Source organism: Lycium ferocissimum, chromosome 9, assembly GCF_029784015.1.
Source record: "Lycium ferocissimum isolate CSIRO_LF1 chromosome 9, AGI_CSIRO_Lferr_CH_V1, whole genome shotgun sequence".
In the NCBI taxonomy this organism is placed as follows: Eukaryota; Viridiplantae; Streptophyta; class Magnoliopsida; order Solanales; family Solanaceae; genus Lycium; species Lycium ferocissimum.
In genome coordinates, this window is record NC_081350.1 from 61,672,560 (window position 1) to 61,688,894 (window position 16,335).

At 35.7% G+C, this 16,335-nt stretch overlaps 1 protein-coding gene across 3 annotated transcripts; it reads right to left on the minus strand.

Moving 5' to 3' along the window:
• Positions 1–916: 916 nt before the first annotated feature.
• On the minus strand, positions 917–11,929 carry LOC132031440 (protein PAT1 homolog). Of its 3 annotated transcripts, none has more exons than XM_059421410.1 (5): positions 11,545–11,929; positions 10,245–10,390; positions 9,118–9,174; positions 7,999–8,062; positions 917–3,588 (listed from the first exon to the last, which is right to left on the minus strand). In XM_059421410.1, the coding sequence occupies exons 1-5, from the start codon at positions 11,603–11,605 to the stop codon at positions 1,472–1,474; spliced, it is 2,445 nt and encodes an 814-aa protein (XP_059277393.1). In that variant the 5' UTR covers positions 11,606–11,929; the 3' UTR covers positions 917–1,471. The 3 variants fall into 3 exon arrangements, with proteins under 3 accessions (XP_059277393.1, XP_059277392.1, XP_059277394.1); XM_059421409.1 differs by having other exon boundaries at positions 10,245–10,393; XM_059421411.1 differs by lacking the exon at positions 9,118–9,174 and having other exon boundaries at positions 10,245–10,393.
• Positions 11,930–16,335: the final 4,406 nt, after the last annotated feature.

Here is a 16,335-nt window from a genome sequence, read left to right on the forward strand (position 1 = left end):
AGGAATTATCAAGTTATGCGGACCGTTAAGGCATGAGCGTAATTCCTTAACAAGTGTATCTTGTTTAGCGAAATTTAAAGCCTTGCAAATTTTTTTTTTTAAAATTTCGAATTGCGCGTGGGTTCGAACCCCGGGACCAGGACCTATGGGTGTTAGCCGAAGGGCAAAATTTAAAGACCACCCCAAAAGAAGGGCACTCCGCGCAAAAAAATGTTTAATTGTTTGGGGTAATGTATTAAATTTCGGTGAGCGTTCAGTTCTTCGGTTTGATTTTATCAAACTTCGGTTCGGCTATTTCAGTTTCGGTTTTTTGAAGGTGGACACCAAATACCGAACCAAACTAATTCGGTTCGGTTGGGTTCGTTGAAGTTCGATTCGGTTCAGTCCGATTTTCTGATTTTCGGTATTTATACCCGGTCCTAATCAGAACACCAAGTTTCCCCAGTAAATGCATTCAAAGGGAACAGATTTTAGCAGATGGCACTGCTACAGTTGGTGACGAACTAGCATTAAAAAGGGAACAAATTTTTAGCGGACGGCACTGCTACGATGGTGACGAACTAGCCTTGGCAAAAATCATATTAGTACCTTATATGTGGTGGGAGGGTTACAATTCTGAAGATGCAGCACTCATTAGCAGCATTTGGTATATGAAAGATGCTTATTCTTTTCACATAGGGAAATATGAAATTCAAACTCATGCGACGAGCCATATTTGATATTAGTCACAACTACTTCTCTCGATTTGAATATTTCGGGCTCAAGGCAGACATTAAGTGCTACCTCTTTCTGAAATAAACAAAAGGCAATAAGAGGGCGATAGAAAATAGCAGCAATTGGATGTAAAACTATGAATGAGCTAAAGCTCAACAAGCTGCACCTTGAAACTGAATACCACATGAACTAGACACCAATCTCATAGGTAATAACTAGACTTTCCTCATATTCAACTTCTTGAATTTTTTCTTATAGCATCAGCTGGAACATGGCACCACCATAAACTGTTCCAAAACTTCAACATTAATTCACATAATTATAAAACATTGGAAACTTATAACAAAGTCCTCCCCATATCCTCCAAAACTAGAAGCTGAATGCTCTCTAGTTGAACACTGTACATCTTATACTAAAAACCCACAGGACTATCACGGATGAGAAAACATTATCATATAAACTCCAAATGCAAAAGGAAAACTAGAACATGTTACAGCAACAACCTACTTTCACACCTTTCTCTGAAGCAGCACAGTACCAACAAGGATGACAACATCCATGTTTAAAGGAGAATGAAGGAACCACTCAGACCATAATACTGCAGATGATCAGGCTCCATGTCCTGCAACTTCAACAATGTTTTGTCATAATCACCACATGTGCCAAGGACAACAATCCATGAACCGGCGCGTTTTGACATACTTCACGACAATTTTCAAGGAAACATCAAATAAATGAGGTCAACCTCCTATAACAATCATGTGCTACCACTTCCCCTACTTTGGCTACCAACACCTAGCACAGGCATGGACCTATGTGCAAATTCTAACAGGACCTTTTTCTGTTGTTCACTAGTGTGAGGAAGACTCGCACGCAAAAGTTCAACAGGCATCTCCTTACTGATAGCTTTGGCTGCATCGGATCCACTAACAGCCACACCTGGTGGGGCTTGTGTCAAGAAACATTGCATTACAGTGTCGTATTTGCTGAAACAGTATTTTGCGAGTAACCCAAAAAATGCATCGAAGGAGGCCTGCCAGAATGTCCTATTAGGCATGCTGCACTTGGCAGCAGCATGGGGATCTCTTAATATCTCAGTCGCCCTCTCAAGAATAGATTTTAGAACAACAGATGCCCCATCTCCAGCAGGGCTTCCAATGGGACGAAGCGGAGGAGGCTCTACAGAACAAACCACTGATGCAAGACAGGCAGCAAGTGCTTTGAGCTCCATCTCACAAATACACAGTGACACGGTCCTTCCAAGGTTCACAATAGTCTCAGTTGCCCGTTGATCACTTGGAGGCCCACCAAAAAAGAACCTTAGATGACGGAAAATAGCCATGCAAACCACCCTGGTCAGTTCACTTCCAGGGAAAAGAAGCTCCAGGTACCGTACTAGCAGCTTCCGGCCCTTGGGAAGTGAGACGATCCTCAAGAAGATAACATCATCTTTAGCAGCCAAATTCACAGAGTGGCCACTTCTGCCGAGGGGGTCAACTAGCTGAAGTGACGATGCCAAATCCTCAAGCAGAACCTGCCGCCTGCGTTTCAACTGGTCTCCCCCATCTGGAAGCTGGTTAAATTGTAAGAACCGGTCAATATCATCAACGTCAAGAAGAAGACAGAGTCCATCCTCGATAGCCACCCTAGCTGCTAGCATTGGCTCTTGCTCCAGGGGTTTCTCAGGCATTTTCTGTTCAACGGATCCAGTAGCAGATGATTTTGGTGGATCAACTTCAAGAAGCGGGCGGGGCCTGCGAATAGAAGAGAAAGCAACCCTTCCAAGAGCATCAACCTGGAGAAAAGGATGCGGATCATTGTTAGCACGAGTTCGAGCACTACCATCCCTCAAATTATTTGGGCAGAAATGGTGCTTCAACTTTGCACCAGCAGACTTTTTGGCCATACAAGCTTGGTGATAATAATCATCAACATAAGGATCATTGCTATGGGTAGCAGCCAGCTGCGCTCTAAGAATATTCTCTAATTCATCTGTTGTCATGTACTTGGATCTAAATCTTGGCCATGCACTAACATTTCTCTGGCTATTAACGTCAAAGCCTAGTTGAGAGTAGTGAGGGCCCTGTCTGCCTCTCAGCATTAGTTTTGCCTTTTGATCTCTTAAATCAGCCAACCCAAGCATATCAAAATTATTCATCATCTGTGAGGGTGGAGACATATGGTGATTAAACGGTTGGGATTGCAACCCTGGCAAATGGCCATAGGGCGAATGCAAGGGATGATGTTGTCCAGGCTGCTGGGGTTGCTGCGGCCCCCCATGTGGCGGCGCGAAACCATTTTGGCGATGCGACTGCTGGGGCATCATATTACTGGTCAGGCTTGATTGCTCCCCAGGATACAAAGTAGACTGCTTCAACCATTGGCTTGGAATTTGATTATGAAGGGGAAGCCCGGGAGGTGCGCCCTGAGCAAACTTTCCACCATACTGTGGGCCCAGATGTGAGGCTGTTAAGTGATTTGCAGCGTTTAAGAAGGGAGAAAAGTTAGGTGAGGAAACTGGCATTTGCTGTCCACCGGGATGATTTGGACCACTTGGGTCCCGTAACTGGTTATTTGGATTAGCTTGTGGATGTCTCGCACTAGGAGGAAATGAAGTGAAAGGCAATTCTGGGATGAGTGCCGGTTCACTGGAGTAGTGGTGGTTCGGGATTTGCTGCTGATATTCATGATGTTGTTGTTGCTCAGGGTATGAGGAAGTCCTGTACAAAGTCTTAGATTCCAAAAGGTGAGCAGCAGAAGAGTATGGCTGTGATGGCCACCTTTTGCTGTCAGTGCTTTCACCCCCATCAAGAGCTTTCCGGTCAATCCAATTACGAAAATCTGCATCTTGTGACCACTCAACAGCTGATGAGCCTGAAATATTGATCGACGACAAACATATACTTTCAGTTAACTAACCAAAAATGAATTAAATGAGGCAAGATGACCTCCAGAATAAACTTTATAATGGTAAGAGAACTATAAACTCCATCTCTACCAAGAAAGGTAAAAGCAAAAACTCATGCGATAGCCAAGGATGCATGTGAACTAAAGTCGCCAAGTTTTCATTTCAACACATCCCCAAAAAGACTCTAGTTCCCAGTCAAAGTGCATATTTGCTACTTAACCTAGATTATAAAAGCACGAATACTGAAACGCTAAATGCTGATCAACAAAAATATCCTTGCACTGTTGATCACTTTTATACCCTTTGTAAAAGTAAAAAAATTTCCTTTTAAGAAGCAATTCAATGTGCCTAAAATTGTTATTTGACTGCAACAACAACATACCCAATGTGATCCCACAAGTGGGTTATGGGGAGCTGATGTTTTATTCTTTTTCTTATTACAATCAAAATCTAAAAACACACCCTATATATCTCGCCAGCTAAGAGTTTTACATATTGAGAGCCTTCTTAGATATTCTTAAATTGAAATGGATTGTCTCTATGCCCAACATTTAGCTTGGAAAGAATGTATATCACGGACCAACTATCTGATCATTTTTATCAATTTCGAAAGCCACAGAACTTAAGTTGACTTCAACCTGTAAACTATGAAGGAATTTGGTTTACCCTTCAAAAATCAAATTCTTTTTCCAAATAACTAAATTCCTATTTGCTAAAACCGCAATGTCCAAGACATTGCTCAATATATAGGATATTGGTGTCAACTAAAATTGTACTTACAACTTGTAATTGTGTGTGATTGAAGAATTCGTGTTCTCAATATATAGGATATTGAAGTCAACAAAAATTATACTTACAACTTTGTAATTGTGTGTGATTGAAGAATTCGTGTTCGCAATGTAAGCGTCTTACTAAATAACACTCAATTTATATAGGAATAGATTGAGCTTTTAACATAGACCTTATCCGTATAAATTTGCTTTGTAATATTGATGTATGCGTAGATGACCGCATGGCTTTCCACCACACTACTTGGTAGTTCCCGAGCGCCCTTTCAAGCATCAAACAGAGCTGCAAATCTTCTTCAAGATTGTTCAATATAGATCTTATCTTCTGATTAATTTAGTCCTAGCACACTAGATCCACGTTGGGTCGGTTTAATTTAATAATTAGAGGTTATTAATACTATGTTGTTTCTTCTTCTTTTTTTTCAATTGTGGTTTTGTCACGTCCTTTTTTAAGGTTTTTCCATAATTTGAAACTTTGTGGCTTGCCACGTACATGGGTGAACCTTTTAAACACAATCATAGCATTATTAAATTTCTTTAATCGTTTGTTCAGGAATTTTAGGCAAGTCTTTGTGTACCTTATTTTCAAATTCCTTAGGCATTTAAGGAATGCTTTCTTACTAATTGAAAACAATTTCATCCGTTCTTGGTAACTGATTTTCTTTTACATTAGAAATTTGGAAATTTTTTAATAAGAAATTGGGTTATACTTTATTTTATTTTGTTTTGCTTTATTGTTATTGAATTATGAATACTTTTAAATTGATTTATATTATTATTAACTCCAAAGTAAATTCCACTCCCTCCGCCCCAATTTATGTGATGGTGTTTGACTTAACATGAAGTTTAAGATATAGAGAACGACTTTTGAAACTTATAGTCTAAATAAGCCATAAATATTTTTGTAGCTATAAATCATATCATTAAAGGTAGAATCGATATTTTTAAGTTAAATTGTTGCTAAATATAGTAAGGTGTCATTCTTTTCAGGACTGACTAAAAAGGAAAGATTGCACATAAAATGGGACAGAGGGAGTAATTGTTTTTTAACTTTTAGCTCATCCGGATGTGAGAGAAATTGAAGCGTGATTGAACATGTGAGAAGATTTATTATATTCTTTTTTATTTTTTATGACAAGGGAACCCGCAGTCACCACCCTTTAGGTGCGCCCAGGGTAAAACGCGCTCCTGTGCAATAGCTCGCAAACCACACAGAACAGATAACCCGCCCTAGGCATGCCCTGTGCAACGAGCACAACCCAGAAGGCAAATCATATTAAATTATTATTAGTATCTATTGATTACGCTCTACAACTTACACACAGATTCATTCCAAAAAGAGGAATAGGGTTGAGCTATCACGTCTCAGTGTTCTAGTGTACATTAAATACAATTGAACATTGATGTGTGGCTATGATGCTCGCGATACCATTGTCTTTATAGCTTTACTTTTAAGTTATTTGACATATTTAAATTTATTAACATTTAAATTTATTTTTTCTATAGTTAAAAGGTGGACGCAATTTGGTAGTCAAACTCCAAACTTGCAAAAGTTTACCATCAAAGTACTAAGTTTAACTTGTACCTAATCCGGATGTGAGAGAAATTGGAGCGTACTTGAACATGTGACAAGAAAATTTATTATATTCTAATTTCTATATTACATTATTATTAGTATCTATTAATTACTCTCTACAACTTATGCGCCGATTCATTCCAAAAAGAGGAATAGGCTTGAGCTATTGCGTCTCAATGATCTAGTGCACATTAAATACGATAGAACATCGAAGCGTGGTTATGATGGTGGTGATACCATTGTCTTTATAGCTTTACTTTTAGGTTATTTGACTTAATAATACTTATTAACTTTTAAATTTATTTGTTCTATAGTTAAATGGTGGACACAATTTGGTAGTCAAACTCCAAACTTGCAAAAGTTTGCCATCAAAGTACTAAGTTTAACTTGTAGCTCATCCGGATGTGAGAGAAATTGGAGCGTGTTTGAACATGTGAAAGATGTATTCTAATTTTTGCATTACATTGTTATTATTAGTCTCGTTTATCCTTTCATAGTTGTAGTCGCATTATCGCGCTATAGTTTCTTGTGCTTTGATTTCTGCTACTATCGGTTATTCCATGTACTTTGATTATCTTATTTTATCTGTAGTAGCTATTGTCCCTTTGCAAGTTGCTTCATCATAGCTTAGTCGCTTTCATTATTTTCATTTCCATATCGCTTTGAATTTCTTGACCTTATCTAACCTCTTTTTATGCTTTCTATTGAGCCGAGGATCTTTCGGAAACAGCCGTCCTACCAAAGTTAGGAGTAAGGTCTGCGTACACTCTACCCTCCCCAGACCCCACGTTGTGGGATTTCACTGGGTTGTTGTTGTTGTATTAATTACTATCTACAACTTATGCGCAGATTCATTCCAAAAAAGGAATAGGCATCAACGATCTAGTGTACATTAAATACAATAGAACATTGAAACACTGTTATGATGCTCATGATACCATTGACAAATTTTGTTGGACCCCCCCCCCCCCCCCCCCCCCCCCAAAACCTCTTACAAATCATGAAGATGAACAAGTATATGAAGAAGGTGATCTCACTTGGGGTAGTGTGCTACGGCGGTTGGAGTTAAGGAGAATATCTATTGTCATAGGGGGAGTTCTTCAAGGTCACATAACAAGAAAAGGAGCAGCTACAAGTTCAAGTCGATCCCTAATTGAGGAAGACTCCGAGAAGGAATAAGATGAGGACGAATATACTGCTAACAATCTTGGACTTTAAGAATTTGAAAATCTTGAAGAAGAATAGATGTTGCTTTGCTTAAAATTTGGTTTTGAATTTGCTTGTCCTATGATTATTGACTATCTCATTCTAGAATTTTAGTATCTAATATTACTTTTAGTTTTAGAATTGAAATATTTGCTAATTTCTTATTGCTATTGAGGTTCTGGTTATTTAAATATGCAAATTTAATATTTATTTTTTTGTATTAATTGGCGCTTAACTTCAAAAAGGCGAGCGCTTCGTTTCTCGCTTCTCACATCAGCGAAGCGGGCCCTCATCGCTTTTTATCACCTCTTTCCTTTCAAAATACTACGCATCAGAAACAAGAAATATTTCAAAATACACCTTCCTTATAAAATTTTATATTAATTTATACAAGGTCAACAAGTAACATATGGCTTTGGATTATATTTTATACCAATTATCGCGGTGGATATACTTAAAAGCAGCAATCTCTAACATCACAAAGCAAAATCTCAATAGATACGTAAACGGAGTATCAAATAATTAATAATGCAAGATAATGTCCGAGAACCTCTTAAAGAAAAGCATCTGCCAAATTAAGCTAAGTCGAATATATGAATATTCTTATGCATATCACAGTTTCTGACTACTTAGCTCATCTATTTCTTTTGTGAAGGCTCCAATAAAGATCCAACCAAGATATGTCCAGAAAGAAATAGGAAAAGTATGACCTGTGGGCATTGCTTTCAAATTTATAAAGCTTTTATAAGAAGAAAATTGAATATATTCCAGAAGTAATCGAAAAGTTATCCATACAGTATACTTACTCTCTCTGTATTCCCTGTCACCAATAAATCCTGGCTTTATAGCGCCACCATCATCCTTGTTAAACTGTGAAAGGTGGTCAAGTAAGATATTAATAAAAAGCAATACTATAGCTTGTAGGAGTTGAGATGACAAGCTACCATGACGCTATGGACTTCCAGAGATGTCAAGAAAACATTAAAACATCAAGTCAACATGAACAGGAAAGTACATTCGTGAAACCCGCCCACTCTTGTTTTACCAGAATCAGATCAATAAGGAAGTCATAGCAGTGGACGTGCACTATAAGAAGCTGTTAATTTTTTTCTTTTTGATCAAGTAAAAGTTCGCTACAAGATGCTGGGATACCATTGTTTCACTTATGGGAAGTCACCACAAATCTTTGGGAGAAAATTTCTAAAATCAACAGGATTTTTAATAAGGAAATGAGACAGAGACCAAACGGTACCAACTCTCAAAAAACATAAACTTTTCAAACACCAAATTGAATGCATTGATAGCAAGGAATTGATCATGGAACCAAAAAAGTTAGCTGCATCAGCTTCTTTTCTTTTCCCCCCTCGTTGGTTTCTATAAAGCTGCATGAGGGGCAACGAGAATGCAATCAACTAATGGCTGGGAATGGTGAGAACATCCATGTTGGAAATGGGTGTCCAAAGGCAAAGAAACTCAAAAGATTCCCCCTGGAAAGAGGAAGAGTGAACTGGAGTTTTAACATTTTGAGGAAAATCTAACAATAGATGCTGTCATATGGGCAAGACAGCGGAGTCAGTAATTTCATTCTTCTTAACTATCCCAGATTTAAAAGAAAAGCGATCTTGTTCTGTACTATAGGTTGCAGTAGACTCGAGCATCTAGCACTACAGACTTGCAGAAATCATTGCTACATGGGCAAAAGATTGTAAGGTCCTAGAAGACAATGCAGACCAAAGGAAGCACTAACAATCCAGTGAAGCTCTAACATTCCAGAGAACAGGATCTGAAATTCACAAATTCATTGCACTTGGAAAAATCATGGAAACCATGGAAAGAAAGTCATCTCAGTTATTCCTCACAAAGATATTACACTATTAATAAAAAGAATAGTTTGCATTGCACCAAGCCGCTTTGGAAAGAATTACCTTGGAAAATGTGCTACTAAGGTCATCAATCTCAGATAAAGATCCAAGAGCTTCACCCTACAAGTGAGAAATTGTTTAGATGCAAAGTTCCACCAGTCTAGGACCCAACTACTAAGAAATAGAAGTTCCACTGAAGTACACACTCATTTAACACATAAAGGAACCAACCAATGATTTTGAAATGTATTAGTATGCATGACATCTAAGGTTGCAAATAGGCAAGACTGAAACATTATTATCCACTTTAATTTCTCATCAAACAAATTTTCGACAATTTCAAAGTCTGTATAAATATATACTCAAAGAGAAAACAACTACCACAATCAACTTATCAAAAAAGAAAGAAAAAACTAACACAATCAAATGAGTGATTTATAGCCCAGTGACTCAGCCCTTATACCTCCAAGACTCTAAAGTTGTCCGAGTAAACAGGAAAAAAATGCAACACCACCAAAAACACCAGTACCTATACCTCAATCCCAAACTGGTTGAGACCGGAACTGCAAAATGCCACAGCTAAAATTTATCTTTATATATAAAGATCTTGGCTAAACTATTTAAAAGAAAAAAACAAAACTATGCTAAACCAGCTTTTTTGGTGGAGGATGTAAACATGATTGGAAGTATGATCTAAAACCATGAACACCATCTAAACTAAGCATGCAAATCTTAGAGCATTCCTCCGTCAAGTTTGGTAGCTAAACAACTAATGCTTGTCTAAATAAATTCAGACCAGGAAATCAGCTTCAGAGATGATCAAACTTCTTAGCAAAAGAGGATCAGAGCATCAATTTAAAGATCAAATGCAATACAAGCCTAAGACAAGAGGATCTGTCAGAAAAACTCCTGAAACAACTCCCACACCAATGAATGCTCAGGTGGAGGAAAAGCAAACCTAAGTATCTATTTATCATATTAGAAGATTAATCAAAGTAAACATCCTAAATAGGAGTATAGTAAGAATAAAGCAGCATCTAGAAACAAGTTATTAAGCTAAATCAGAAGAAAATTGAAGGTATGTACACAAAGTTGTTTTGATACTCGATTCATTGCCGGTCCCAAACACAAGTAAGATTAAGAAAGGAATCTAAAAACATGAATGCAAATAGCGAAAAGTCAATAGCAACCTCTTCTCGGTCTAATTGAAACTCTTCATCATCAAACCCAACCTGAGGTAGATCGTCCTCTTCATCTTCCAACCCACCCAGTTCAACTTCTTCAACAACGTCATTACCAAAGAATGCATATTGTGAAGCATCAAATTTCTCTTGTTCTGCTGCAGCACCAAAGGGGGGAAGTCAAACTTTAGAATCAACCATGAACAGTAACAGTAGCAAACAAATCCACCATAAATAATTTCTTTATGACACAGAACTAATGCACAATGACCAAGCAAGCCATGGACCTTATATTATCTGCATCACAAGAATACATGGGAATCTTACACCAACTTCCCCTTATAGTAGGTCTGGGGAAGGGTTGCACCCTAAGGGGAGTGATGTAGAGAGCCTACCCTAATGCTTCATTAGTGGCTGCTTCCACGGCTCGAACCCGTTGACCTATAGGTCAATCAGAGACAACTTTACCGTTGCAAGACTAACAACAATGTTAAGTGAAAAAAGCCATTTGAACACAAGAGAGTAAGAGAGATCAGTTAAGCATAAATTCCAAAGAGACTATCAAAATATATCAATTATAGTAATAAAAATGCTCATCATACATTCGCAAAATTTAAATCTTTTAAGGAACACCCAAGGGGGTGTGGCATTGAATAGTCGAGGTACACTTAGGCTGGCCTACAGCACCAATTTCAAAAAAAAAAAAAAAAAAAAAAAAGAACAAACACAATTCAACCAAAGTAGGCTTTCTTTTTTACTTCCTTAATTTCAAATTGTTTTAAAAAAAAAAAATATGGGGACAAGGCGGATGAGAAATTTGAGGGGATTACAAGGTGGAGAATCGAACCGTCACCTAGCAAGGTGAACGTTCATGTTGCCAACCAACTGAACTACAAAGGACCCGTTTGGCCATGAGAATTTTTCACTTTATTTGAAAATCAGCATTTGGCCATGAAAATTCCAAATACAAGTTGAAGTTGGTTTCAACCAAATAATCTTTGCAAAAAATTATAAAACCAAACACAACTCTATCTTCAACTCCAACTTCAAAATTCCCAAATAAAGTGAAAAAAATTGGTTTTCACGGCCAAACGCCTACTAAAATTCCCCAAATGTATAAACTGGGAAAATTGATGGTTAGTCCTCTAGGTAAATAACTTAACATTCAACCAAGTGCACCATATAGTCTTCTTTTTACTTGTTTAATTTCAAATCCAGGATTTCTTTCATCTGGAGTAAACTCAAACAAGCACAGCTTACAAATAAAACAAAGATCTAAACATAGCAAAATTTGAAGCAAATGGATAACCTGCAGAGCGGTTGTCACCAAATTCCATAAGGCGGCTACCTCCGCCTTCAAATCCGTCCATATTTAATAACACAAACAAACAATCTCTGAATTTTTTATTTGATAAAATTAAAGAGAGAAACAGCTCAAATCTTTCTATCAAAAACTTGAGGAAAATATTAATTCAACTATTAGGGGTATTTGATCTATGAAATTAAAAAGTGAAGAAAGTAGGAATTGAATGAAATCTGGGAAAGTCAAAGCTAAAATCTAGAGAGAGAAACCCTCGTCAATGAGTTTCTAGGGTTTCGGTGGGTAAATTCATTGGTGAGGAAAGAGAGGAAGACACGAGAATTTTCTGTTGTTGAGATTTTTGGGAGCTATCTGGGCTTGGGGATAACAATTACTAACTTTTTCCCTTCTTTTTTTTTTTGCTTTTTATTTCATTTTCAATTCATTTCTTATTGATTATAATCATAATAATTATAATTTTATCAAATATTTTGTAATGCTATAAAATAATAATGCTACAAAAAGAATATTGTAGGGAAAGAGAGAAAAAAACTTTTATTTCTCTATTTTTATTTTCTTTATAATAGAAAATTGACTTGGTCCCAAAGATAGACATCTGATAATATTTATAACGCTCGTCTGGATGTCTATTTAATAGATAATGTGTCTCATTAAAACCTTACTAGAAAAATCCATTAGAAAAAATTCTATTGAAGGAAAAAGAGTATACATTTCTAATAATACGCATTATGGTTGTCTCGTTAAAAACTTTAACAGGAAAATCCATTTGGGACAAAACATTGGTTAAGGAAAAAATAGTACAACGCGTATTAACTCCCCCTGATGAGAACATCAATCCAAAACTTGAATCTTCGCATTCCAATCTTGTGCACCATCTTCTCGAAAGTTACAGTTGGTAGAGACTTGGTGAACAAATCAACCATATTATCACTTGAACGAATCTGTTGCACGTTAATATCACCATTCTTTTAGAGATAGTGTGTGAAGAACAACTTTGCTGAAGTATGTTTTGTCCTTTTATGGATCCTCGCTTCAGTTGGGCTATGTATGTTGTTGCATCTTCAGTCTTTGGATAGAGTTGCATCGGCATATATTATTTTTGAAATCGCTCAAAATGCATTCCTGACTTGCTTTATAAACAGATGATATCTTTTTATGCTTTGACTGTCATGTAGAACAACAGCGTATGACTGTAATCCCTCCTAGTCATAGCAAAATATATAAATGCATCAATTGCATAAAGATATGGCACTTCAGGACCAAAGAATTCTGCAAGTTTCTCATTTCAACTTCTTTCAACAGGTAATATACTGCTTTTGAGAACTCTTCAAGATTTCCAATAATATTCAAGTCATCAACTTGCACCAACAATATGACATATTTTGATTTCCACAAAGACGTAAGGATAAATAGACCCTTAGTTAATAAATATTCATTAAGCTAATTAAATCGCATTCACCTTGCTTGATTTAATTCATATAAGAATTGTGATCAAATTTCTAGAACTTGTATATGCTTCAAGCATTTAAAATTCTTCAAGAATTTTCATATGAATTTTGTCAAGTAATTCATATATGTTAGTGACAACATCCATTTCTATTTAAATGATGTGACATCTTCTGGTGTCTGGACGGCAGGTCCAATAAGCTTTACGCTTACCGAGATGCGTCATTTCACTTGATAATAATTTTTACGTTAACATGCTTTAATAGACGTAGAATTAGATCCTCATAATCTTTTACAATATTGCACGTTATATTGTATCAAATATATCGTCGACGATATATTATCTCGTATCGATTTGCAATAGGACATAACTTATTGAGATCTCATCACTTCTATTATTATTAGGTACCTAAACCTCTCATGTGGTTTCATGAAGTGTTATGTCGAAGGCTCTTCAAGAGCACATTGCCTCCTTATTATAACCATTTTGGTCATTTGCTCCTCTTTCTTTTCAAGAATTATTGCATTTGGAACCGATTGATCTACCATGAGTCTTGCATGTTATAGAATCTGTCCTTCATGGACATTAATATTAATGAAAGCATTTTGCAACTGAAATATGATATTAGTTTTGGGTCAGCAAATGCTTTTAGCATTTAACTTGAATTACTTTCTGAATGAGGATCATACTAATGATAATTCACAACATATTTCCTAGCTACTTATTCTCTCCCCTTATGTTAGAAAAACTAACATATATCTCATCTTCTTTGAGGGAATCCATCTTTGTGCATGATGGTAGATTAATCAAGCATATGCCACACATAAAAAAACTGTTAAATGGAAATATTTAGTTCCTAACCCTGAACCAATTGTGAGGGAGAATTTATCATAATTTATTCGTCTGAAGCATACAAGTGATGTTGTATGCAATATATCATATCTCAGACTAACACACGAAGCTTTGTTCTCATAAGCAATGGTTTAGCTATTTATTTGAGACATTCAATGCTAAACTAGCTTGGATATGAACCAAAGATTATCAAGATGAACTGTCTTGATTACATAATCTGAAAATTATGCTCGTAACTCAATTATTTTGAGCAATCAATTATGCAAATGTCAAACTTCACATTGACAATAGCGCACATGTGGCCATATTATGATGCATCTATTTAAGATATCACATAACAGGTGAACACCCATATTCACCTTTTATATTTTTTCAACATTTAGGGAATTCAATCCCAACATTTGCTAATATAATCAACTTATCATGAGAACAAGCAACACAAATAAATTCTTGAAGAATCTTTTAGTTCTTCAATAATTGACGAACACTCAATTTTCCCATCATATTGAATCGAGATTACAAAATTGTTCATGCCAGCGGATAAAATTGTTATATCAGTAAACTTCAAGTTTACGATGACATGTGCTATTTATCTTAGTAAACTTCTGATTTACTATGACATGAATTATTTTTGCATCAATAACCTTCTGGTTTACCTTGTCATGTGATTTCATCATGATTATATTTGTATAGTACAATTTGGAGAGTGAGAGGGTAACATTTCACATACATATTTCTTACCCACTATGATTTTGAAGATATTTAATCCTCCAATCATTTATAGCTTCAGTATGATAGTCATTTACTTTAGTAAATTTCGGGTTTACTATAACTTGTTTCGATCATAACAACTTCGTATATTACAATCTAGAACAAATCACATAATAGTATATAAGCTCTTCAGGAGCCTTTAATTTATTCTCCATAATCACATATTGTTTGGACACTGTTGGTGTCATGATCCTTGTAGACGAACAATTAGACTCTTCTGGAGACCTTGATCATTAATTTTGTACTATCAAATATAACTTGACATCACTAGTGTTATGACAAAAAAAAAATTGCAACAAAATGAATATTATAAAGGTATTCTTAAATTCATGAATGACAAAAGTAAACATTAAGTTATATAGTCTTTGATACTTCTATCATCAACTTTTATGGTAAATATTTCCTTCAGGGAGAATACCCATTAACATCCGAATATTTTGTATCAAAGCGGCAACCACATAATTATTTCTTTCTTCCGGAATTTTTTTGTATGAATTGTTATTTTCTTTTGGAAAATCAGTTAGTAAACATAACATATTAATGTGGTTACAGTAGAAAGTTTTCTACAAAATTTGTATCTTTTTGCCGTAGAATGATACATAATAAAAGTATCCAAGATGATTTGACGTACGACAGGTACGTGCAAAAGAATGACCTTCATATCACAAGATAACATTTATATCCTTTGTTATTTTATCTCTTTAGGAGGTGTGTTGTTGTATTTTTATATTCACTTCGGGGAATGAAGCTTTGTCATTTAGATGAACTTTATACATAATTTTCAATAGTTCGTTATATCTCTCAACCACAAGAAAACACTCCTTCAATATATTTCTTAAACCTTTTTCTGCTAGTCAAAAGTCACACCAATACTTCTAGACCACCAAAATACACATAGAACCATTCCTTAGCAGTGCATCCCAACACTTTAAGAAAATTGCAACAAATTAAATATAAACATTTCGTTCATTATTTTGCCACCTTAAATAACTAAAACCGAAGCTTGCAGAAAAATAAGAAAAACCTTTACATGCATTATAAAGTCACAACAGATTTTGGGGAGAAAATCTCATTATTTTACTACTTTAGAAGTAAAATTCAAAGTTGAACTTTTTTGCGAGTAAAGTTCAAAGCCTTATTACTTCGGGAGTAAAGTTCAAAGTCTAATTACTTTAGGAATAATTTTTAAAGTTTTACTATGATAGGAGTAAATTTTAAAGTTCTACTTCTTCGGGAGTTAACTCTAGTATTTTACTACTTCATGAGTAAACTTCAAATTCTTACTACTTAGGGAGTAAATTTTAAAGTTTTCCTCATCGGGAGTAAATTTTTCAAAAGTTTATTATTTCAGGATTAAAGAATAAAATATTCAGAATATTTCTACTCAATTATTCTACCTCTTCTAGAGGTGAGGCATGGTATTTTCACAATCAAGAACACATCTGTATTTATAATCTTTATTAAATATCATCACATTCACTTCAGGGAATGGATTTATATTTATAACATTCATCAAAAGTTCTCATTCTTCAAGAATGGAGCATTATCATCTGAACATTCCTTAAGCGTATCAAATTATTATCGCTTAGAACCCCTTTCAAGATATTGCTACTTCAGGAACAAATCGAGGCATTACATATGATGTATAGAATTTTCTCTAACACAGTTTCAATTGTAGTCACAACAAGTCTATGAAAATATTATCACTT